The sequence below is a fragment of the Podarcis pityusensis genome (genome assembly GCF_964106645.2).
Source record: "Podarcis pityusensis genome assembly, chromosome: 1".
Lineage (NCBI taxonomy): Eukaryota > Metazoa > Chordata > Lepidosauria > Squamata > Lacertidae > Podarcis > Podarcis pityusensis.
Window position 1 is genome coordinate 131826457 of NC_138028.1, and position 24170 is coordinate 131850626.

Here is a 24170-nt window from a genome sequence, read left to right on the forward strand (position 1 = left end):
TTAAATAAAATAAAAAAAAATTTATTTTTAAAAAAAGCAAAATAATAAAATAAAACAAACAAACAAACGCTTACGAAAGTGCTCGGAGAGGGTAGGTGATTATGAAGTTGGGGGTGGAGGTGGCGGGGGGGGTGGGTGGAAATTCCCTGAATATATTCTCCAGCAAAGAAGGCAGGGCTGCTGGGGCTGCTCTCGAGAAAGGAAAAAAAGAGAGCTTTGCAGCCCTCCTACAGCACCACTACAGGCACTGAGAGGACATAACACCAGAGAGAGAGAGAGGCTCCTCTGCCCGGCCAAAAAACGACAACTTCCCTACCATCTTGGGAGGGTCGCAGGACAGAGAGGAAAGAGGGGAGGTCATGACCAGGGGGAAGAAGGATGGGGTGCTCGGGGTTCCCCTTCTTTTGGGGGGGGGCGTGGAGAAAATGCAACATTTTGCAAAGGCTCGATCAATGCAACGTTTGGGAAAGGCGAGGCCAAATGTCGCCGGGATGGTGGGTTTCCCTCCGAAGAAAAAAGGAAAAGGGGGTGGGCAGCGTTTTAAGGTTTTGTTTTTCCCCCCCCTCCCTTTATTTTTATGAATTTGTGTGTTTTAAATTAAAAAACCAGGGGCAGGTGCCTCGCCATCTTCTCCTCCATCCTTCTCCATCGCATCTCGGAAGTTTTGGACGCCCCAGGAGGTTCTGCAAAGGTAAGTCCCAAAAAGGGGCGCACGGTGGGTTTTTTGGGGGGGTTGAGGGGCACAGAAAGAGATCTTTTCTTCCATGGAGGTGAGGCAAAAAAAAAAAAGGATCGGGCTCCAGGTGAGGGGGAAGATAGGTCGGAGAAGATTAAATATGTACTCAAGTGCAACTTAAAAAAACAAACAAAAGTAAAAACAAACTGCTTATTTTTTGTTCATAGCAGTTTTGTTTCCCCCTCTGGTTGCACTGGGATCAATAACTTAAAAAAAGAGAAAAGGGCTTTTATTATATTTTCGGGGTGTTGTTGTTGTTTTGCAGGTGCTTGAGCCCTTATATAAATTTTATTTAATCTGACTTACGGTGTTGTGCCTGAAGTTTGAGCCACTAGTTCTGATGTCTTTCTCATAGTTAGCTTCCTGAACTTAACAGAGGCTGCTTTTTCTCAGAAACCAAACTGAGGATGGTTGTCTGTGGTAAGAATGTGTGCGCAAGATATAACATTGCGAAATACTCTTATATCGTACATTTCGACTTAATCTTTATAGGTCGAAGCACTGCAAAAGCACTTCAGACTGTTTCCAGAGATTTCTAGTACACAGTTGCTGATTTTGTCACTTTTTTAAAAAGTGCTGCTGATTTAGCTGAAAACCACGTGGTACATGCAGTAGCAACAGTGCAGTGGTTTTAAACTGGCATTTGCGGCAAGCTCATCTATCAGGTGTTCTTTTTTCACCAACTCAGCATTGACTTAATGTTTCAGAATTTCTCAGATGAACTATGATTATAGATACTGGATTTTTAAAATACGCCTTTTTTAAAGCACTGAATAGGACACCTAAGATATTTGAAATTACTTCACATTCATTCCCATGAAGCTTTCTTTGTGTCTCAGTATTCCGAGAAAGAAGCCACTATTCTGCAAACCTGGATTCTTCTCCTGGAGCAGAAATCTTTTCCCTCCAAATTTGGCAGTGTTACCTGTTACTGCTGAATATTCTTGTCAAAGGAACTGACAAACTTCCTTTCAGTTCTGCATGTTTGGCAGGAGTACTATTCCTTTCCTTGATAGTTTTTGTCCATTTGAGGGGAAATTCTCTTACTCCTTAGTAGGATTATAGTGTCTCTACTTTTAGGCAGCACTGGGTTATTCTAACTTCATATAATGTGGCCAGGCAACAAATATCTGGGGACAGACTTAACTTTTGGAAGCTTTTGCATTTTCTGTATTCGGATCCATTAAATACAAACTGGATCTTTCAGATCATCTTATTATTCTTTAAACTAGAAATTTGCCAAACACTTACTGACTTAATTTAGGTTTAACAAAATCTACCATCTGCAGTATTTGTCTGCTGTATATAGGCAGTCTGCGCACTGTCATCTTCATTGATTGTATGTGATCTGCAAAACGCTGTCTGTGCTGTGGCTCTTGGTAATATAATGTTCAGTAGTTCTCAGATATTCCAGATCCACTATTTGTTAGTACCCTCTGTTGAATGCGAACAATGTAAACATAAGGATAGTTGAAAAAGTGATGTAACCAATTTTTAAAAACAATTTTATTGTTATATTATTAAACTTTCTAGCCAAGACAGTTAACATCAAACGCCTCTCATTTAAATTGGAACCAGTGAGGACGGTGAGTGTCTGAAGGCAGTCAGAGGATGAATGATGGCTAATGGATTGAGGTTGTATCATGACAAGACAGAAGTCCTGTTTTGGGGGGACAGGGTGGGGAATGGGTCCTGAATGGGGAAACTGCCCCTGAAGGACCAGGTGCACAGCCTGGGGGGTCATTTTGGACTCACAGCTGTCCATGGAGGCGCAAGTTAATTCTGTATCCAGGGCAGCTGCCTACAATCTGCTGGTACACCGGCTGAGACCCTACTTGCCTACACACTGCCTCGCCAGAGTGGTACATCTGCTGGTTATCTCCTGCTTGGACTACTGCAATGTGCTCTACATGGGGATACCTTTGAGGGTGACTTGGAAACTACAACTAATCCAGAATGTGGCAGCTAGATTGGTGACTGGGAGTAGCAGCCGGGACCGTACAACACAGGTCCTAAAGGATCTACACTGGCTGCCCGTACATTTCCAAGCACAATTCAAAGTGTTGGTGCTGACCTTTAAAGCCCTAAATGGCCTCAGCTCTGTATACTTGAAGGAGCATCTCCACCCCTATCATTCAGTCCAGACACTGAGATCTAGCTCTGTGAGAAGTGAAGTTACAGGGAACCAGGCAGAGGGCCTTCTCGGTGGTGACACCCACCCTGTGGAATGCCCTCCCATCAGATGTCAAGGAGATAAAGAACTATACAACTTTTAGAAGACATCTGAAGGCAGCCCTTTATAGGGAAGATTTTTTTGATGTTTTATTATACTTTTATATTTGTTGGAAGCAGCAACCCAGTCAGATGGGCTGGGTACAAATAATAACATTATTATTATTAATTATTCAGCTCTGTGAAACTCAATGAACCTTATTTCTGAGGAAATATGTTTATAGGATGTCACTGTAAAAACTGGGTGGAAATCAATGTTGTGCTTACATATGTTCTGTCTATAGAAGCCTTGCAGCTTGCTAGACAGAATTATTCCCCTTTTGTTCTTTGGGAGGTTGTCAGTTTTATGGGGCGGAGGTGTTGTTGTCAGGAAACCCCACTGCACAAGTGGAAAGAATCCCACTCATTGTGCAACTTACAGTTCTTGTTCCAAAGCATTTACTTGACTAGATTATTAGATAAACAGAATCGAAGTCTTCCTGTGCTTATAAGATATTCCTAGTTGTTCAGAGTAACAGTCAGTCAGTTTCCCACAGTAGTAAGAGTAACAAAGTGCTTCAGAAAATTATTTTGGCCCACTTGTAATATTTGCAATCTAACTAATTAAAATGTTGGACAACTAAATTATGGTGCAACAGAGATTTTTCCTCATATTCCCTCCTTTAAACTCAGGCTTATGCCTATTATCTACTTAGTGGTTACATCGTGAGCCTGCAAGTACCACTCTGCATCCTAGCATGGGCACAGGTGCCCATTTTCATAATCATGCAATACTCTGTAGATAAGATTAAAAGGAATTCCTATACATGAGCAATGTCTATGTAGTATTTTGTTCATTGTAGCCCTCTGGTGCTGTTATTCATTCATTTGTTCCCCGCCCTAAGGTACCAGGGTGGGTTACAACATGTTAGCCTTATGGAGATTAGAAGGGGTAACACTGCTACTACAAATGTGGGGAATAGGGAAGATTCTACTTTCTATAATGAAGATGGATGAAATAAGTTGTATAATTGGGGTGGTAGGGATCTTTCTCTTACAATACTTAAGGACCACCTTCATGTTTTTTAAAAGTACCTGTAGCACATGATGGGATATAGGAAGCACATTGGGATAATATCAGAACCTGGGCTGGCTGTAGCTGCTTCAACATACTTGTTCTTGCTGCTTTTTTGAAAAACAGCTTAAATTTATGTTGACTTGTCAAGAGGCAAGATAAGAGGTAAACCAGTCCTTTTAGTAGCTGGTGAACTAAGCCAATGCTTCCTGGCTGTCTTTTGACAGCACCGGTTTACATTGCCTACAAAGCAACATACATCCCCCACAAAAGGAACAGACAGACATGCTTTAATAGGTCTGTAAGCACGTGATTTTTACTTTTTTTTAAGGGTCTTTCCAATACAGTACTTCTGCTGTGTGGCCACAAGCAACAGTGCTGGCATTGGGTGAGAGAATATGGGGCAAAGGCAGCAGGGAGGGAAATTTTGGGCTGGCATTTATCCATACTCATATATATTTCTGCAGTTTATTGGGCTTGTACTAGTAACTGCAAAAATTAAACTGTCACATTAGGGCCAGTCTAAGAAATAATTAAACCTGTGGGCTGGCACTTTTAATCCTAAATAACATTCAGATTATTGTCAACGAGTAGTACATAATTTCATAATATTACGATGTTAATATTTAGCATTCAAACAAATTATCTAAGAGCTTGCCGTTTCTTCCTCTAGTTGTTTCCAGGGATTTTTGAGAAAGTAGTCACCAGTACAGCAACTTTTATGAGAAAGCTACTTTAAACCACAGTTATTTGGCATGTCAGTTCTTATGCTGGACGGTTGATCAACAAATAGTGCTAAAATTAAGTGTATGTTTTGGTGCAAATAAGAACCACTACCAGCTGGTAGTGAGAACTTCTAGTAACAACTACAACTGGGATTCTAGACACTGATTTGTGCATCACTATTTCCCACCTTACAACCCCCCCAAAAAAAATTTTTTTTCCCAAGAACGTGTTAAAATGGTATGCTTGGGGATGTGCCACCCCCTAGACTGCAAATAACACAGGACACTTATGGACCTCAGCCTCTCTTACTCAAAACAGTAATTCAAAAATCAGACAGGTTAAGGTCTAGTAATGCTAAACCAGAGAGCAGCATTACATAGATGAGTCTACAGATGCCTGTACAAGCTGAAGTTGGCTAAAACTGACCATTTAAAATACAGTGGTGCCCCGCAAGACGAATGCCTCGCAAGACGGAAAACCCGCTAGACGAAAGGGTTTTCCGTTTTTGAGTTGCTTCGCAGGACGAATTTCCCTATGGGCTTGCTTCGCAAGACGAAAATGTCTTGCAAGTCTTGAGGTTTTTTTTTCGCTCCCCCCCCCCCTTTATCTAATCTGCTAAGCCTTTAATAGCCTTTTAGCAGCTAATCCGCTAAGCCTTTAAGCCTTTAATAGCCGCTAAACCGCTAATAGCGCTAATCCGTTAAGCCGCTAATAGGGTTGCTTCGCAAGACGAAAAAGCGCTAGACGAAGACTCTCGCGGAACGGATTAATTTCGTCTTGCGAGGCACCACTGTAAGTGGCTTTTTGCATTTTTGAATTTTAAATAAGTTTCTGCAGTACCCACAGTAGATAATATTAGAGCTGCCACATTCCCGTTGTGCCTTAGGAGTAAGCTATTTAATGTGTAAGTCTTATTTTTGGTTAGATGGAACAAGTCCAAACTACTAGGTAAAGGCTACCATGTTAGTTGAAGGATATTAGGATAGAATTAAGATTGTGCTGCACGGTCAAAAGCCATCTCTTGTTCTGCTGTACTTTTAAAATAATACAGCTGTGAGCCATTGTAAAACAAAACTCCTATATCACTTTTCCTTATTTTCAAAGTTTTAAGACGCACCCAAACTGTAAAGTCTAAATTTCCTTTGAAATGAAATAGGACTGGAAAGGAGGGGGGAGTACTTCTAAAGGAATCTTTAACCTGTTGGTGAGTTAGTTGTACAAACCCACCAATGTCACATTAACTAAATGTTTCTGCAAAAAAAAAAGGAACAAGACGCTTGCTACATTGTTTCACATTGCAAGATTTCACCTCTGTCCAAAGTTTGCCATCTGTACTTTGAGCGAATTTTATATTTAACTTACTGGAGAAACACAGTGCAGAGAAACAGTATTACATATGTAAAACTGCTTTAATTTTACATCATGTTTGTACACAATCAGTATACATAATATGTATTTCTAAATACATTTAAGCTGTGCTGAACATAATTAGCAAATGAACACTGGACAGCTGGCTTTAAATAAACTTTCACCCGCATTCATAAAGAAAGTGGAAACCATTAAATAGACCACCACAAAATTATTATTTTTGGGAAAAAGTCATAAGAATGCCTGATCCGACACTGGTAACTCTAGGATTTCCTTAGCAGATGGAGGGTTCTTCAATAGCCTTGGCCCCTTCGGTAACAGCTTTAACACATTTAGCCATTGTCTGTGATGCTCTACTAATGGGATCTGCAAAGAAAAACATGTCTATTACCTCTAGAAGTTTTAAGACTTACAAGTCTTGTTCACTGAACATGGTATCTGCAATTAAAGTATTTTACACAGAAACAAAATTGGTATGCCTCTCAACTGAAGAAACGGGAAATATTATGTATCCATGTATCAAGTAAGACACACTATTGAGATCATGTACTGCTGTTACCTGTCATATAGAAGTCTTTAACTGTGAGCTGGGGTGGAACAAGAGGATCACCAAGAAGTTTCTGATTAACTGCCTGTATTGAAAAAGAATAAGCAGTCATCTTTATGAAAATAATTGTTCTCACTTGCCCTGTGGTACCTTTTTCAGCAGGACACAAGACACACTTATTTTGCTGTCGCTGCATAAATGTGGAACCCCATACCTTTGACAGCTCATTTGCTTGGCTAAAGTAGTTTGCTTCCTCCACATCATCATATCTGACCAAGTTAGGAGATACTTCTTCTAATCTGCTCCTCACTTGATCAAGTGTGTCATAGGGGAGGGTCATGCCAGCTATCTGAAAGAGAAAAGTGGGAAGAAGAACCTCAAGACTGGGTTCAGATTTGTTCCTTGTTGGAAAAGACACTACCTTTGCAATGAACATGCTTAAAAGGATACATCTTGAAAGGTACAGGATTGTATCCAACTTAGTTATTCAGAGTAGGATGCCCCCTTGAAATCAATGGACCTCAGTTAGTCACATCCATTAAGTTCAATGAGTCTACCTTGTGTAGGGCTAAGAAAAGATACAATCCGAAATTATTAGGATAAATAGGGCAACCATTTATAAAGTAGGATTTCTGATTGGCTCAAGTACAAGAGAAAACGAAATGGCTGGCAAATTTGTTTATGCCTAGCATCCCACGCAGGTTTGTTAGAATTTGTGCAGTTCCTAACGGTGTGTCTTAACTGATTCAAACCACTGAGCAAAATCAACAATATGTTACCATCCTTCTCCAGACAGTCAAGCATGCAAATAAAGTCAGTCCACACACACTTTTAGCAGGACTTGCCAGATTCAACCGAAGTCCTAATTCAAGAAAATATATTTCACATAAATGGTCTATTTCTAATATTTGCATTTCATAGCAATTCATTTCGGAAGACTGCAGTCCAGTGGAGCCTGCAAATCAATATAGGATGTCCAGGCCACAGTGCTCATGCCAGAGTTTGGTTTGTCATGACATCTGAACAAAGGCATGATTGTGTTCCTCAAACCAGCCAGAAGCATTAAGCTAAGAGCAAACTTGGTTACTGGTCTCTGGATGCTTGGGGAGAGAGAAAAAACACAAGCCTGGGTTCTGGCATCACAACAAGTCAGACTAATTTGTTTCCCAGCAGTACCAGGAGCAGGAGAGGAATCAATTGAGAACCTCTTAGCAACATATACCAGCATACTGCTTCTTCATATTCAACCACAGCTTGTTTTAAAATGTGTAGTGACATGACATGAGAACCAAGCCGGTATACAAATGCAGTATAATAATAAAAAAGACTGTTACTGGAAAGCTCCATTTCTGCTATACTTGCAGTACCTCAGAGATTGCTCTAATTATTCTCCAGTCTTCTCTTGCCAGGCCAGGCGGTGTTACAGCTACTCTGGTTTGCTGAGCTCTACCTTCAGTGTTCACGTATGTTGCAGCCTTTTCTGTATAAGCTGCTCCTGGAAGAATAACATCCGCCATAGGAGCGCCTACGTCACCATGGTGCCCTGAAATGGAATCCAGTAAAAGTGTCAGTAGCAATGGGAAACTTCACAGTGTGACTGTACTGTATGTTTAAATTTCTGTATCTATAAAAGTCTAGATTATGTTTCGATAGTTAGGTGAAAATTGCACTCCAAGAACTTCGCTAATTTCTCTTTTCTGCTGTCTTGGCTTGATTAGTCTCCTTCAGTTCTACTTTTGACTGGCTGAAGTTTGCTTTTTCGGTATTGTGCTTGGATATCCTGTTTTTATCTCTAGCTACAGCTTTGAAGAAATTGCTATACAAACTACTATTTTCAAGCGATATGCTTGCTGACATCACCTTACAGAGACAGAATGCCTTTTAATACTTTGTATGTATTTATATATTAAAGCCATACTGTGCCCGTTTTCAAAATGAAGTTCTCAGTTTAAATTTTCTCAGTTGTGGTACCAGAAACTTCCCCAGTGCCAACAGATATACTTCCAATATCATCATGTATCCTAACTTTACACCATGCACTGCTAAGTACTCTTTTTATTTTGTACTCTTATTAATCTTGTATTCTTTTAGCTCTTTCTATCTTTGGGTTACAAACTGCACACTTTTGATTCAGCTTTGGTTCATGGTTTATATGTCTTAGCCAGGACATTGTAAAAGCGTATACATATTCCCTCAAGAATTTCCCCATTATCAAAGGCTTATCATTTTACCTGCTGGGATTATCAGACCATTTCTTCCAGGTTAAATAGCTCTTCACTAATTTGTTCAAGGTAACTTACATTTTAAGCAACTATAAAGAATTCTACCAGTTTAGACAAATTAACTGTGCTAGCTGATAGGATTCATGTAAGGATTCTTTCCTGGTTACACCAAGTTTCTATGTTGCTTAAAATAACTTAGTTCTCCCAATTTAAGAAGTAATCTGGCTCTCAAACACGAGCCACCCACTCTAGTCATCATAGAGGGCACAGCGCAAACACTGACATTTAGGTTTAGTTTATTAGGGATAAAGTCCCCTTAAAACACAAATCAGCATTCAACACTTTCCATTTCTTCTGTGCCAAAGTATACTTCTACTTAACAGCTACTTCTGGCCTTCAAACCAGGAAACAGAACAGAAAATGTACAGCTTTAACATAAAACAAAAATCCCTCAAACAAGTTTTTGGGAAAGGCAGAGGGCTGCGAAAATGATGCTTATTTTCTACGCACTTATTTGATGCCTGGTATATTGAGCCTGAGGCAATAGGTATGTGTAAAGGCAAACATTTCAAACAACAAGTAGAAACATCTGTAATAAGCACAGGTACAACTGGGAGTTAAGCCATTCACCTGAAACATGACACATGTGCGCATTGCTTTAGGTAGCTTACTCCAATTCTTCATTTCTTAGGGATGGATTCAACTAAATAGTTGGATGAGCGGGAGCCAGCACAAGGAGTCCTGCTAGTGAAAAAGGACTCTCCCCACCACCACCAAATTGGCTTGAGAGGTCAGGAGAACCCTCACAGTAGTGGCGGGGGCAGAGAGGGGAGATAATTTTACCAGGAAAGCAGAAATGCTTGTGATGAGGAAATGATCCAAATAGAGCAACATTAAATTCCTCCCTTGATTTGTGATCAAATGGTGCTACTTACCCTGATAAATTATAAAGCAATTCTGAGGCAAATCTTGCCGAGTAACACAGCCTGCATCAGCCCCTAAAAGGTACAACACTTTAGGAGGGTTCTTCCGGATCGCATCCACTCCTGGCTTGTAGCCTAGGTCAAGGGCAGCTACTTGGCTTGCAACCCTGTCGAGGAAGAGATGACAATTTCACCCGATTATCTAAAATTCCTCTCTCAAAATCCAAGGATTTTCTAAAATATCCAGGGGGTATAAATCCTAAGTTATTCATTCAGATCCACAGCTATAAAACATGCTGAAAGTTACCAGGGCAAAGCCCAATTATTTGAAGCACTTTCTAAACTGTAACAATGCATGAAAACACACAATCACTGAGAAATGTGGGGGGGGGGGAGGCTAATTTGGGACATGTATGTATAGTGTACACACACACAAATGAGCTTTTACCTGGAGTTAGTGTTCCATGCTCAATTCTGAAATAAGTTTCTATTTGGCTCTGAATGCATATGTGCATGTCCTGCTAATCCCATTACCGGACAATACCCCCTTTATAGATTAAGTTGACAAAATGCTAGGTTCTACAAACAAGCAACCCTTTTGCGACACTTGTTTCCCAGTAAATCTCTATCTTACACTTGAGCCAGATGAATGAAGCCAACAGCTTTGCCCTAGGAAGCCTTTAAACCTCACCATACATAGACAATAAAAAAGGGACAAAGACATGTTGAGCAAACCTATGAAGAATGTTCATGACTTTCCAGCTGGGATCAGCTCCACTTTTTGTACTTGCATTTTGTGCAATGGTGGAAATGGCTGCATGAATGGCTGCCCCATCACCACGCTGAAGTGCTGCACTGCCAACCACGACCATTGGCTTTTTAGCCTGGTTCAGGACCTGTGTGGAAGTTGCAAGAGAGCAGGATGTTAACCTCAGGGCTAACATACTGAATGAAAAGGCCAACTACAGCTTTTAAAAACAAATATGTGGCATCATTTGCAAATGCGCTGTTAGTAGGCAGTTCCCCTATCTGGATGAGGGAGGTGGAATCTGTTTTAGTTGGGGGGTCATGCTCCCCCAAAGGTATCCAAGCTTGGGGGTGGTCCTGGGTCCTTTATTTCCATTGGAGGAATAAGTGGCCTCTATGGTGTGGAGTGCCTTCTACCAGGCTGCTCTCAAAAGCATACTAAATATGAACCCATACATGAGTACTAAATATCACCACCATTTTACAAAATTTAATACCTTGATTATAATCTACCACTCCAAAGCACTGCATTTTTTTAAAGGTACCTTGCTGAATGGGTGTTTTTCTGAAGCAATGTCCAGGAGTATCTGTGGGGAATCTCCCAGGTGATCATATGTGTAAGTCAAGTCAACTGGGCTGCCCACAAGAGCCACTTTAAGTTCATTGTGTAGCCAGCTGAAAATGGAGCACGAAAAATGCTATTAAGGTTTTATAATGTGCAGAGAAATCAGTGCATGGTCATTTTATTTTTGCACAATATATTCTTGCAAAGAGTTCCTTGTACAGAAGCTGCTGAAACTTAACAGATGCGCTGCACCCCAAGACAGGTACCAGAAGTGCTTTTTTTTTAGGGGGTTCTCAAGGGTACGCAGTACTGGCACCTTTTTTTTGTTGTTGTTAAAAAGTGTGGCCCTTGCTGTAACAACTTCATGGTGAGTACCGGTACCTATCTTTCTAGAAAAAAGCACTGAGTAGGAGCCCTACTTTTTAAGACATAAAACAGATGCAACACCTTAAATGTATTCAATTGACTTTCTCCTCTCCTGATTCATTGCATCACAGAATGTTGTGCTATTTCCCAGATTTTCAGGGACAGGTTGCTAGGCAGCATGAAGACAACTCTAGCAAGGAGATTGCATCAACTGCTTAATGAATTGAAGATCTATGATCTTATGAAATGCAGTTTTGGAGCCCTTGCATTTTTTTATTCTGAAAGTACTCCTTTTTCTTAGTACAATAACCACAACAGTCACAGTCCCTTAATGTGTATGTTGCATTAGCACAATGCACAGCAAGTGATATAACTACAGTGGTGCCCCGCAAGACGAATGCCTCACAAGACGAAAAACTCGCTAGACGAAAGAGTTTTCCGTTTTTTGAGTCGTTCCGCAAGACGAATTTCCCTATGGGCTTGCTTGTTTCCTTTTTCTTAAAGCCGCTAAGCCGTTAATAGCCGCTAAGCCGCTAATAGCCGTGCTTCGCAAGACGAAAAAACCGCAAGACAAAGAGACTCGCGGAACGGATTAATTTTGTCTTACGAGGCACCACTGTACAGCCATCAAGACATTGTCCAAATTAAATAGTTCCCAGTTTAAGTTCATACGTAGCAGGACCCAATATTCCACTTTCAAGATGCAGTTTCTCATTTGCATAGAGCAAGCCATTTAACATCTGCTACTTTCATGAAGCTACAAACCTCTTTCGGATTCTGGCGTTGAAGAGAGGTGCCTCAAAGCGTGGATTGGTACCAACCAGGAGCAAGACATCTGCCTCTTCCACTCCTGCAATCTTGGTATTAAGCAAGTAATTAGATCGCAGGTCTGTTCTGTAACAGAATACACACAAAAAAGGAAAATATGACTGGGGTATTCCAATGGGAAGGACTCTGAAATACCTCTGTTAAGAATACTTTTATTTCATAAAAAATACTAGATCTCAAAATAATAAATCCAAATCCTGGTCCTGGATTCCACTGTGCATTAAAATAAACTAATAGGGTGATATGAGCATTTTCACTTTCTTCTGTGAAAATGGCTCTATGCGTACTTTATACCTGCCTCTACTAAAACTTATGTGGCCCTCTTAATATATACAGTTCTGATATGTCAAAATTGACAACTCACAGGCTGATCTGACATCTAAAGGCAGCCCTGTTTATGGAAGTTTTTAATGTTTGATGTTTTATTGTGCTTTTAATTCTGTTGGGAGCTGCCCTGAGTGGCTGGGGAAACCCATCCAGATGGGTAAGGTATAAATAATTTATTTAATTATTATTATTATTATTATTATTATTATTATTATCTGAGAATATGCTTTTCAGGGCCAGCCCTACCATTAAGCAGAATGAGGCACTCCCCTTAGATGGCAAAGGCTGGGCAGTGGCAGCAAGGAGGACAGCCCAGCCAGTACCCTCTAAGCTAGCCTGCTGCCCTCAAAAAGACACAGCCTTATCAATGTCAAATAAAGATTCAGCTGCCTGTCCAATCAGCTTCTGAACATGATATTGGCCTCTTATCTTGTCCTAGTCTCAAGCAGAAAATGACTTGGGCTGTCCCTGAGGCTTTTAGTCCAGTAGCAGTACAGCCGTTAGCATTAACTTACCCAGCTCCTGCAGTAGGGAAGACCTCTTCAGTACACAAGTTGTCAGAGTTTACTCTATTCAGCAAGTCTTTAAGAGATACAAGTGCTTCTGCATCCACAAGTCCTCCCGCAATTGCAGCTACATCATTACCTTGGCTCCCCTGAAGCTGCAAATGAGGAAACAGAAGATGATATGAGATATTATATTAAAATTTTAGCAGCAAATTTGGTATGTTTTGTTTAAAAAAAAAAAAAGTGGAAAAGCTTTCATCTTCAACAACTAGAAAAATAGAGAACGGTAAGCCAATTTCCTCTACCCCCCCCCCCAAAATGCAGGTGGGACACATTGCTTATTCTTTTAAATATTCACAAGATTGCAGAGGAGGAAGCAAAACTATCCTGATATGTAAAGATGGCATTCAAGATATAATATGGCTCTTCATAGTCCACAATGCAAAACAAGTTCCTGAGCTACACCTTAAAATTACAAGATGTGTAATGCAATTAACCCCTGAATTCTAAAGTGAAGAAAGCATGACTTGAGTTCAAATTTCACTCCCCCAAATTATAAGAACTTTAGTTAATGATTGCAGTGTAGTCATTAGTAATGATTTCATTAGGTTCAGTACTACTGTGAAAGCAGTCGGTCGAGCACCTTAGCTATGGTCAAGAGTACACTGTAAGAAACAATATTTTCTTACCACTCCTGCCACACGGCTCAAGGCCTCTTCCCAAGACACGTAAGTGAACAGCCCTTCTTCATTCTTTATCATTGGCTCAATAAGACGCTGACGTTTCAAACCATCATAAGCAAATCTGGAGTGAAGATCAAGATAATGATGAAGCAACTGCTGAAGGAACAACCCAGCTATCAGCAGCTACTTCATTAACTGAGATCTATCGGCATACCACCTTTTCAGACAGTTTGAATTACTTTGTCATTTTCTGTGGCACATATACTTAAGTGTTTTGTTCATAACCAGCCCTTCTTAAGTGGAAATGGCCAAAGAAAGTTTTTTTAATCTACAATTTTAAAATTAGAAAAATACAAACATATTAGGCATAATCCTATTGAAGAATATGCACAGCTAAGCCCCAAAAATTTCCAGAGCAGATAGCAGTGATTTTTTTTTTGTGCTGCAACAGAAGATGATCAACATCCATTTGCAAGTAATTCTTGAACTGTTCCTAAATCTTCAAACATGGAATGAAGAAAGTGTTGTAACTGTATATTTGTGTACTAAAATTCTCTTCTGAGAATATCATGTTTTACATACATGTTAAAGCATACCTTGTTTTATCGGATATCCATTCCTCATTGATATCTTCATGTAGTCTTGGCAAAATCCTCATCACTTCTCCAGTTCGAGTGCTTACCACAATGTTACTCCCTACTGCATCAAGAACATCAATGGATTCTGTCTTCCTAAGCGAAAAGAACAGAGTCCTTCAATTGCAAAACTTCAGGATGCTGTTATCTGGAAAACAGATCTCGCACTAAACATTCCCAAATGCTCCCAAGTTTCTAACAAGTCTAATCATGGACGACAAGTATGACTAACCTCCCATAATATATTGCAAATCAGAAGTCAGCAGCTACCAGCACTTAATATAAATTCAGCCTGTAAAGGACTACTGCCTATCTCATTACTACCATTCTTTCCTCACCCTTCCTTTCTGTTCTGCATCCTGAACAGCCTATGCCAGCAGCAGCAATTTTTTGTGCCCCACCCACCTGACTGGGTTGTCCCAGTCGCTCTGGGCGGCTTCCAACAGCATGTACAGAAACAACACAACAGAACATCAGGCATTAAGTGTCGTGATACAGGGCTGCCTTCAGACATCTACGAAAGGTCGTATAATTATTTATCTCTTTGACATCTGATGGGTGGATGTTCCACAGGGCAGGCAGGCATGGCCCACTGCCTGGTTCCCTGTGGCAAGCAATTTTGCTTCAAGAATGGCTGAACTGGAGTACCAGAGCACTGTTGCTGGTGCCACCATCTGACATGAAGCAGAAGCTACATGGTTCTGAAAGAGACCAGAATTTTCCAAAATTGGTGGAAATGCTTATTATGGGCAAGTTATCCCAGGTCAACACACCACCAATGAATGTGCTCTATGGACACATTCCTGAACCATGATAAATTTTATTTATATTAGCTTTTGTATTATTAGGATTCTTAGGACCTTCAAAAGGTTCAAGGTTACAAATCCAGTCCAAAAGCCATGGGGGAAAGCTACATTCCCATGTCTGAATTAATCTGAATATTTGACACCTAACATATAGCACAATAAAATAATTATATTTAAAGTGACACTTCAAGTGCCAGTAAAGACACATGCCTTGTCTCCCAGGGTCGAGATGTAAAAGCATACGGCTTGGAGGTAAGGGCACCTACTGGGCAGATATCAATCACATTGCCGGATAACTCTGACATGAACATTTTCTCAATATAAGTGCCAACTTGCATCTCATTTCCTCTTCCTGTGGTTCCTAGATCATCAACTCCTGCAATCTCACTTGCAAACCTGACAAATGAAAGCAAAAAGAAAACACAGCAATACATGAAATGTCAGTTTGTCTTTCCAAGAAAAAAAAATCTTTTAAAGAAACAATCAAAAAGAAGGATTTATAACTGAGCACTTCTGAACTAGCAATTGTTCAGATGAATGAAAAGCATTTCTAGCCTCACATGTACAAGTAATTTTCGGCAGCTCTAGCCCCTGTAAAGTGTTTATTATAATGCAACCCACACCTAGCTATCTGACCTGCCTCAACTCACAGGTTCAGGGAAAGTAAAACTTAAAAGGAACTATGAAGTCTACTAAGTTTCCGTTCAGTGTAAGCCACTGTACCACATTAAAATCTCTCTACATTAATTTATCTTAGCCTTGTGGTGCTTCCACAAACAGTTCAGGCACTCCTGTTCCTCTACAACAACCCAATGAAGACTGAGCATGCTAAGTGGGTAACTGACTACTGGGAGATAAAACAGAACACTGGGGGGGGGGGGTAGAGAAGAGGGAATGAAGTGTCTGGAATCCAAACAGGGAGCACTCCATAGCGCACTTTGTTACAGCAGCCAGGTATCCTATTTCTAACAAGTGACCCGACACAAAGCTAAAATGACAGATTTTCACACAAGTACATTTTTATTCCAGATCCTTGTTTGTGCCCACCTGATTTTACATTATGCAATAGTCAGCTGCTCATGTGAAAAATGTGTGGACTCCTTCGGTGCTTCCAGAGAGAATTCAGCAGTGGAATAGAACTAAAGAATGATCTTTCATAAGCAACTGAACACAAGCAACGGGCTGATGAATGTCCCCGATAAATAACTATGCATACACGCTGTTTGTGTACAAAACAGGGTAGCAGTTACCTAATGCATCGAGTACATTGTATGCACCGGGTCATAATAGTTTTCACTAGTGGGCCGAGGTTCTTGTCTTCCACTGCACGTTTGCCTTCTAGGAATCTGCTCCTATCACTGCCAAACATCATTGACTGGTCCTAAAGACAAATAAACCCAAATAAATGAACATATGTGACTGAGAAGCAAAGTTTTACCCCAAAGGCCATTTTTAAAATCCAAGACGCTATACCTGAAGGTCACATTCGCCTCCCTGATCACAGATGGGGCAGTCCAGTGGATGGTTTGCCAACAAGAACTCCATTACGCCTTCTCTGTTGGAGGTCAGTAAAAGAGAAACCACCATCTATATTTAGCATTTAATGTACGCTAAAAACACTTTATAGACTAGTAATACATGAATTCATTTATTTTAATACAGCATGCTATTAATAATTATGTCCTCCATTGAAAGTGTGTTCAAGCATTAACATTTCTGTTAAAAACGAGTCTTAAAAAAACAAAACATGCCCAGCTTACTGTTGTAATGTTGAAGACTAAAGATGCACCCTGCTGCACACTTACTTGGCAATAAGTCACACTGATCTCAGTTCTGAGCAGCATACATTGCAATTTGCACACAATTGGATGGAGCTTACCTTGCTTTCCTAGACTTCTCAGAATTTGTCAGAATGTTCCAACCCTTCATTACTGGCATGGCACAAGCAGCTACTGGCTACAAACGCATAAGAAAGCTACATCAATAACAAATTTGTATACATGGATGCTCACATAGTGGCAGGGTATTATCAATTAAATGCCTCAACTGTTTGCCTTAGTTTCATAATAAACTTATTGATAAAAATCAACACCAAGGCTTAAGTTCAAAGCAAAAATAAGGAAGTAACATTCACGTAATACATAAATTAATGTAGTCACGGCCAGCAGCTTAGAGGGCTTTAAAATCTGATCCAATTCATGGACAGTAGGATTTATCAGAAGCTAACAGCCATTGTGATTCCATGGACCCTCCATTTTAAGATGCAATTTACTACTGAATAACAGTTATGGGGGAAGGTGGAGGGTAACAGCATGAGATGACAACTGCCTTATCATGGAATCATAGAATTGGAAGAGAGCTGGAAGGGACCATGAGGGCCATTTAGTGCAGTCCCCTGCAATGCAAGAATCTTTTGCCCAATGTGGGGCTCAAACCCACAACACTGACATTAAGAGTCTGATGCTCTACTGACTGAGCTATCTTTCATGCTCTCCTTCTGGTCTTCCCCAGAAACATCTGACTGACGTTTGCAGGAAAACAGCTATCCCTTCCTCCAAGGGCTGGACATGTGAACACTGCAAGCATTTATCAACATATACCATAGAAATATTTAGATGTTTTTGCCGATCACATGGACTGCCGGAACAAGGAAAGGCTTTCAAGAGACAGTAAAGAACATATCAACCTTAAATGTTCTAGTCCAGCTGCTTGCCTGTATTTTTTCATCACTGAGTGCTGAGAGATTAAATTCTCAGGCACCAGACATGACACACAAGGTAGGTAGAGCTGCAATCCTATAGGGTTCTCAAGCTCTGGAAAAATGGCATAAGTCACAGTATAGGAATTACATTGTTTGGTTAGGTTGGATTCAGCATGTTGCCACCCTGCAGTGGGTAAAAGCCCATGTGCGCATGCCAGCGCTATATGTTACTGAATGCCCTAACTGCCTGTTTTCTCAATGGAAACCAAAAGCTGATGCTCCGCTATCATCAATGTGTTTGATAGGATGTCTACAAATATGAAAATAAATGTGTGTAAAATGGTAAAGGACCCCTGGATGGTTAAGTCCAGTCAAATTTGACTATGGGGTGTGGTGCGCGTGCACAAACACACTATGCCAACAGCTTTATGTAGGCGAACACAACATTCACAATAATGTCAAAAAGCAACTGCTAGCAGTGGGCATATTGCAACTTGTAATTTAGATGCCAGCAAGGTTGTCATTAGCTGTTCTGCTAAGCGCTTTACACTTGTCTTTAACTGTCCTGTTGGCTCTTTACACTTCTAGAACACAACAATTTATGAAAGATAAAAGTATTAGCAACCTTGGGAGCTTTCTCTATCTCCACGAGACACATCCTACAATTTCCAGCCACTGACAATCTGTCATGATAGCAAAATCGAGGGATCTGCATTCCAACCTTTTCACAGGCCTACAGAAAAGACAAAACAAAAGAGAAAAAGTGTCAATGTACATGTTAGGAACTTTTTAGCATGTTCCATACAAATATGACTCAGGCTGCAAGTCTATAAGCATTTACCTAAGAGAAAGTCCCATTGAACTCATCATTAATTATCATTATTATTACCCTTCCCTTAACCTTAAGGTCCCAAGGCAGGTTACAATTAAAACACAACAGGTCTTACTTCCAAGTAGATATGTTAGGAAAGCACTGTCAGTCTCTCATTTATAAAGAAAAGCTATTATTTTTATCCAAGTACAGTGGTACCTCTGTTTTTGAACGTAATCCATTCAAGTTCTGAAACGTTTGAAAACTGAAAACTCAATATGGAAGCCACGTGGCATGTTCGACTTCCGAGGCATTTGAAAACCAAAATGTTCATCAACAGAGACGTTCAAAAGCTGAGGTACCACTGTACTTATTTTTCTTTGCAGTTGGTTTGCAATGCTATAAAGGAATGGAGCCATGAGAAGCAAGGTCCAATGTGCTTTAAAGAGATATTACAGCAGGTACTGGAGGGGATGTGAACAAAATGTGAATAGAAAGAGACAGTGTATACAGATTTATTCTACCTGAAGTACTGTGGTTCCTGGAGGTACTAATACAGAATTCCCATCAACGAAAACCTCTATCAGGTTGCTGGCTGCTGTTGCCGTTGCACGCACTGAAAGACAAAAGAATAAAATATGGAAAATGTGATCATTTATTGCTCAGAAGTCAGATTAAGTATTTTGGATTCATTCACTAGTAACTTGCTGAAAGGATAAACAGGGCACACAAGCTCATACAGGGGAATCCCCGCTTACACAAGGAGTTCTGTTGTTGCACACGCAAATCCCATCCCTCCCCTCCCCTCCTGCCCCGCCCCCTTTCAGCACACATGCTGATCATGTGAGAGGAGCCTGTCCTGCCAAAAACCCCAAAGCATAATATGAATTTAAGTTGTCAGTCATTTAGGTGCTGGAATATAATATTTTATTCATTTTAACCTATCAAACTGACCTTACAAAAATAGAGAAAAAACATTTAATTCCCTAGGATGGAATTATCTGCACAGTGTGTTTTATACCACGGATTGTTCAGACCATAATTTACCATTACAAGAATGAGCCACAGCAGGTCCTAGGTTTCTGCGCTCCCCCACTGTGATGAGAGTTCAGTTTTTATTTCCTTTTAGGATTAACTGGAGCTTGCCATATAATCTCAACCTGGACAAACTGGATTAATCTTAATGGTTAGTTGTAATATGCCAACATCAATTCATACTTTTTAAAGCCTGCTTATTTGAACCAACCATTAAGATTAGTCACAGTTTAGGGTCTGACTGATATGCTAAATTGCAGTCAATCCAAAACAAACTTGATTCCTTCCTTGCCAAGGGGACGTGGGGGATGCATTACATTCATATACAGCAAGAAGCTGATTCCAAGCATCAAAATGAAGTATTTTCTCTAAAAGGAGGTGTGTTTAAAAGCATGACATACTTTTTAAAATTTCAGGTATTTTTTTTAAAAAGGATTCCTGTTGGTGTGTTATTTTTATGACAATTCATTATAGCCTTTACTTCTCCTCTAAATGACTTTGATAGAAATCTTTTTAAAAAACAATACAGTACACTGCAGACAATTTTTTTTAGAATTCAGTAAAAAGCCAACAAGTTTGTATGAACTTCATTAAGACTTCAAAAAAGCCTTACAAATTAAACAGAATGGATTCTCCTTCCCCAAAATGGAATTTGTCTTCATTCTAAGTCCATAATTAAACTTCAGACATCTGAATTATCGAGTCTATAATGAAAATTACAACAAAAACTGGAAAGAGTTACTATATAAATGGACTGGATCTAAAGGCAACTTACCACATCCTTTAGTAATCTGAGTGGCACCAGCTAAGGCCTTGTGGACAGCAGGGAGTCGCAACATGGTGCCGGAAATAAGGTGCTGGCGATAAGACATTAAAATTTAAAATTTAAAACAAGGTTCAAACAAGAGCTTGTTAAATTTAAAATGAATGAAAAATAGTTTAAATTTATAACCCAACATTTCTGACACCCAAGCATATGAACACTTGCAGATATGGTCACACATGCAAGAATTACATAAGTCCCATTCAGGTGCTCACTCCCACATTACTGTCACATTCCTACTGCCCTCCATGCATTGTAAGGAAGGTCTGAAGCAGGGAACATGCTCTGTACCTGAAGGTTCCCCGGCCTCCAGCCTCTGGGCCTAAGGTTCCCCACCTCAGCTTACAGCTTTTACAAAATTTAAAAAACCTTAAGTACAAAATGTGAAAGGTAAGCAGAGTACATAAACGTTTCACACAGTATACATTGTGTGTAGGTTGTCGCCGCACCTACTGAAGAGACTTCTTCACAGCTCTTAAAAGTGCAGGAGCTCCTTTGCACTCAGTCCCTAAATCTGCACACTAACACAGAGAAGGATCATAAGAAAGATGCTAGAATTACTGTGGACACTCCCCCGGGGCAGAATATGGTGACAATTACTCCACAGTAAATGGCAAAAATCCTAAGGAGGTAGATTTTGAGTCTCAAATAGTTCCATAAGCATTGCCACTAAATCTGTAACATAAAAAAGGGAGGTAGCTTGTAACTGTGCTGTCTATACATGTAGTACTTCTGTCAAGTGATGCCCTGCAATGCTCTTATGCTGTCTTCATAAGGGGAAACGGGCTGGGAAAGCATATAAAATTGCAACATAAGCAGGGCTAGGATCACATTGTGAACCTGCTGCTGTTCTTGTAAACAGGTGGGTTTGGTGGGCCTCTTTTCATAGAAATTTAGAGTTGGAAGGGATCCCAAGGGTCATCTACTCTTGCAATGCAGAATGCAGAAATCTCAGCTAAAGCCTGAAGCCATTGGTTTGGGTCCTACCCTCTGCGGAAGCAGAAAACAAGCTTATCGCTTCCTTCATGTGACCGCCCTTCAGATAAGATGGCTATTGTATCTCCTCTGTCATCTCTTTCCCAGCCTAAACAGACCCAACTCCTTCAATTGTTCCCTCATAAGGCTTGGTTTCCAGCCCTTCATAACCTTGAGCAGCCCTCCTCTGCACACATTCCAGCGTGACTAAATTCTTCTTAAACTGTGGTGCCCAGAACTAGACACAGTACTCCTGGTGTGGTCTGACCAAGGGAGAAAAGAGTAATGCTATGACTTCCCTTGATCGGAACACTCTGCTTATGCAGATGCCACCTACAACAGCATCCCTTTATTTTTGCTGCTACATCACACTGTTGACTCAAGTTAATTTTGCGGTCCACCAAGACCCCCACAAGAGACTTTTCAAATGTACTACTGGCAAGTCAGCTGCCCGCCCCCCCCCCAATTCTTATACTGCTGCATCTGGTTATTCCTTCTTAAGGGCAGAACCTTTTTTTAGTTCAGGCCCAGTTCTCCGATCTGTAAATGCCTTATTGAACCCCAATTCTCTCCTCTGTGCCATATTAGCCACGGCTTGGTGTTATCTGGCCCTTTCCCTTTCTTGTCCTTTTTTCCATGTTATGCATGCCAATCGATTGGAAAGTTGAATGGGTGGGATGGGAAGATTGCCGGAAGAAATATCAACAACCTCAGATATGCAGATAACACAACCTTGATGGCAGAAAGTGAGGAGGAATTAAAGAACCTTTTAATGAGGGTGAAAGAAGAGCGCAAAATATGGTCTGAAGCTCAACATCAAAAAAACTAAGATCATGGCCACTGGTCCCATCACCTCCTGGCAAACAGAAGGGGAAGAAATGGAGGCAGTGAGAGATTTTATTTTCTTGGGCTCCATGATCACTGCAGATGGTGACAGCAGCCACGAAATTAAAAGACGTCTGCTTTTTGGGAGAAAAGCAATGACAAACCTAGACAGCATCTTAAAAGGCAGAGACATCACCTTGCCAACAAAGGTCCGTATAGTTAAAGCTATGGTTTTCCCAGTAGTGATGTGTGGAAGTGAGAGCTGGACCATAAAGGCTGATCGCTGAAGAATGGATGCTTTTGAATTATGGTGCTGGAGGAGACTCTTGAGAGTCCCATGGACTGCAAGAAGATCAAACCGATCCATTCTGAAGGAAATCAGCCCTGAGTGCTCACTGGAAGGACAGATCCTGAAGCTGAGGCTCCAAGACTTTGGCCACCTCATGAGAAGAGAAGACTCCCTGGAAAAGACCCTGATGTTGGGAAAGATGGAGGGCACAAGGAGAAGGGGACCAGATGGTTGGACAGTGTTCTCGAAGCCACCAGCATGAGTTTGACCAAACTGCGGGAGGCAGTGGAAGACAGGAGTGCCTGGCGTGCTCTGGTCCATGGGGTCACGAAGAGTCGGACACGACTAAACAACAACAACAGAGTTGAAAGGGGTCCCCAGGAGTCATCTAGCCCAACCCACTGCTCGAACCAGCCACCTGCCTGGTGAAGCAGCCAGGCGCCCTCACCAGCTGCGCCACCTGGGCACTGGCTTATTTCTGCCGCTGCATCGCGATGCCCGGCTCCTGCTTACGGCCCCCTCCCTCTCGGCCCCCTCTGCCAGCTCACGAAAGGTGACCTTTGGGCGCCCCTGAGGGCGACGGGACACCTGCCTGCTACTTCCCGAGGCCCGGCTCGTCTCCAGTGCAGTAGGGAACCCGGCGTGGGGAAGAGAGGGAAGCCGGCAAGGGGAGTCTCGGCCGCGGGGGCGCAGGCAGCCCGACGACCCGCTCAAGGGCGCCGCGAAGGCGAAGCGGACAGCGGCCTACCTACGCGCCTCCCTTCGGAAACGGGACGGAAAGCACCGCGGAGGCCCTTTTGCCCGCCGCGCCGCGACCTTCCTCCCGTTACCTCCTCCTCTTCGGCCCGGCGTGGGGGGCGGGCGGAAACCCGGTCCGGCCTTAACGACCCAGGACGCCTCCTCCGCCGCTGCCTCCTCAGAAGCGGCCTCCTCAGCACTCAAGATGGCGGAGGGCCGTCGGCAATTTCCGCGACGCGCTCGGCAACATTCGGCGAGGACGCCGCCGACGTCCCGCGGCCCGCACGCAAGTTCCGCCGTCAATTGAAAACAAACGAGGCGAACCAACCGTCGATTTCCCTCCTTGATTGACGTGAGCGATGACCCGCCTCCTCCTAGCGTAGCTTCCGGCTTTTAAAACCTGCGGAGGGGCGGGGCCGTTCCGTTAGAAACAAACGGGGAGAAGCACCGCCCCTTCCTTGATTGACGTGAGCGATGATCCGCCTCTTCCTAGCGTAGCTTCCGGCTTTTAAAAACCTGCGGAGGGGCGGGGCCGATCCGTTAGAAACAAACGGGGAGAAGCACCGCCCCTTCCTTGATTGACGCGAGAGCTGATCCCGCCTCCTCCTGTCATAAATCTGCAACTTTCCAAACCGGCGGGGCTGGGGCGTGTCCGTTGTTCCGCCCTTGAGCGGCGGAAGGACACGTCGGCGGAAATGAGTC

General features: G+C 41.8%; 1 protein-coding gene and 1 long non-coding RNA gene across 5 annotated transcripts; one reads left to right on the forward strand and one right to left on the reverse strand.

Annotated features, from left to right (window-relative positions):
- Positions 1-120: 120 nt before the first annotated feature.
- On the forward strand, positions 121-6020 carry LOC308484774. Of its 2 annotated transcripts, XR_013990115.1 has the most exons (3): positions 121-691; positions 2270-5187; positions 5546-6020. It is a non-coding gene; the product is annotated as an uncharacterized lncRNA (long non-coding RNA). The 2 variants fall into 2 exon arrangements; XR_013990116.1 differs by lacking the exon at positions 121-691 and having other exon boundaries at positions 750-5187.
- Positions 6021-6138: 118 nt separating this feature from the next.
- NDUFS1 (NADH:ubiquinone oxidoreductase core subunit S1) lies at positions 6139-23718 on the reverse strand. 3 transcript variants are annotated; one of them, XM_081016803.1, is made up of 19 exons: positions 23561-23718; positions 20594-20675; positions 19308-19399; positions 18598-18705; positions 17151-17227; positions 16745-16826; positions 16522-16652; positions 15482-15667; positions 14427-14561; positions 13837-13951; positions 13157-13302; positions 12252-12380; positions 11101-11230; positions 10544-10704; positions 9821-9975; positions 8031-8206; positions 6878-7012; positions 6676-6748; positions 6139-6482 (listed from the first exon to the last, which is right to left on the reverse strand). In XM_081016803.1, exons 2-19 carry the CDS (start codon positions 20655-20657, stop codon positions 6391-6393), a joined length of 2187 nt encoding a protein of 728 aa, XP_080872929.1. In that variant the 5' UTR covers positions 20658-20675; positions 23561-23718; the 3' UTR covers positions 6139-6390. The 3 variants fall into 3 exon arrangements, with proteins under 3 accessions (XP_080872929.1, XP_080872930.1, XP_080872928.1); XM_081016804.1 differs by having other exon boundaries at positions 14427-14557; positions 15478-15667; positions 23479-23704; XM_081016802.1 differs by having other exon boundaries at positions 23479-23702.
- Positions 23719-24170: the final 452 nt, after the last annotated feature.

Coding starts and splice junctions, on each gene's coding strand:
- NDUFS1 (XM_081016803.1), bottom strand. CDS start 20,657: ATGTTGCGACTCCCTGCTGTCCACAAGGCCTTAGCTGGTGCCACTCAG. Junction 17,228..18,597: donor AGATAGAGAAAGCTCCCAAG/GTTGCTAATACT, acceptor ATGCGTTTGTAG/CCAGTAGCTGCTTGTGCCAT. Junction 11,231..12,251: donor AACGCCAGAATCCGAAAGAG/GTTTGTAGCTTC, acceptor CTCCATTTTCAG/CTGGCTACACAATGAACTTA.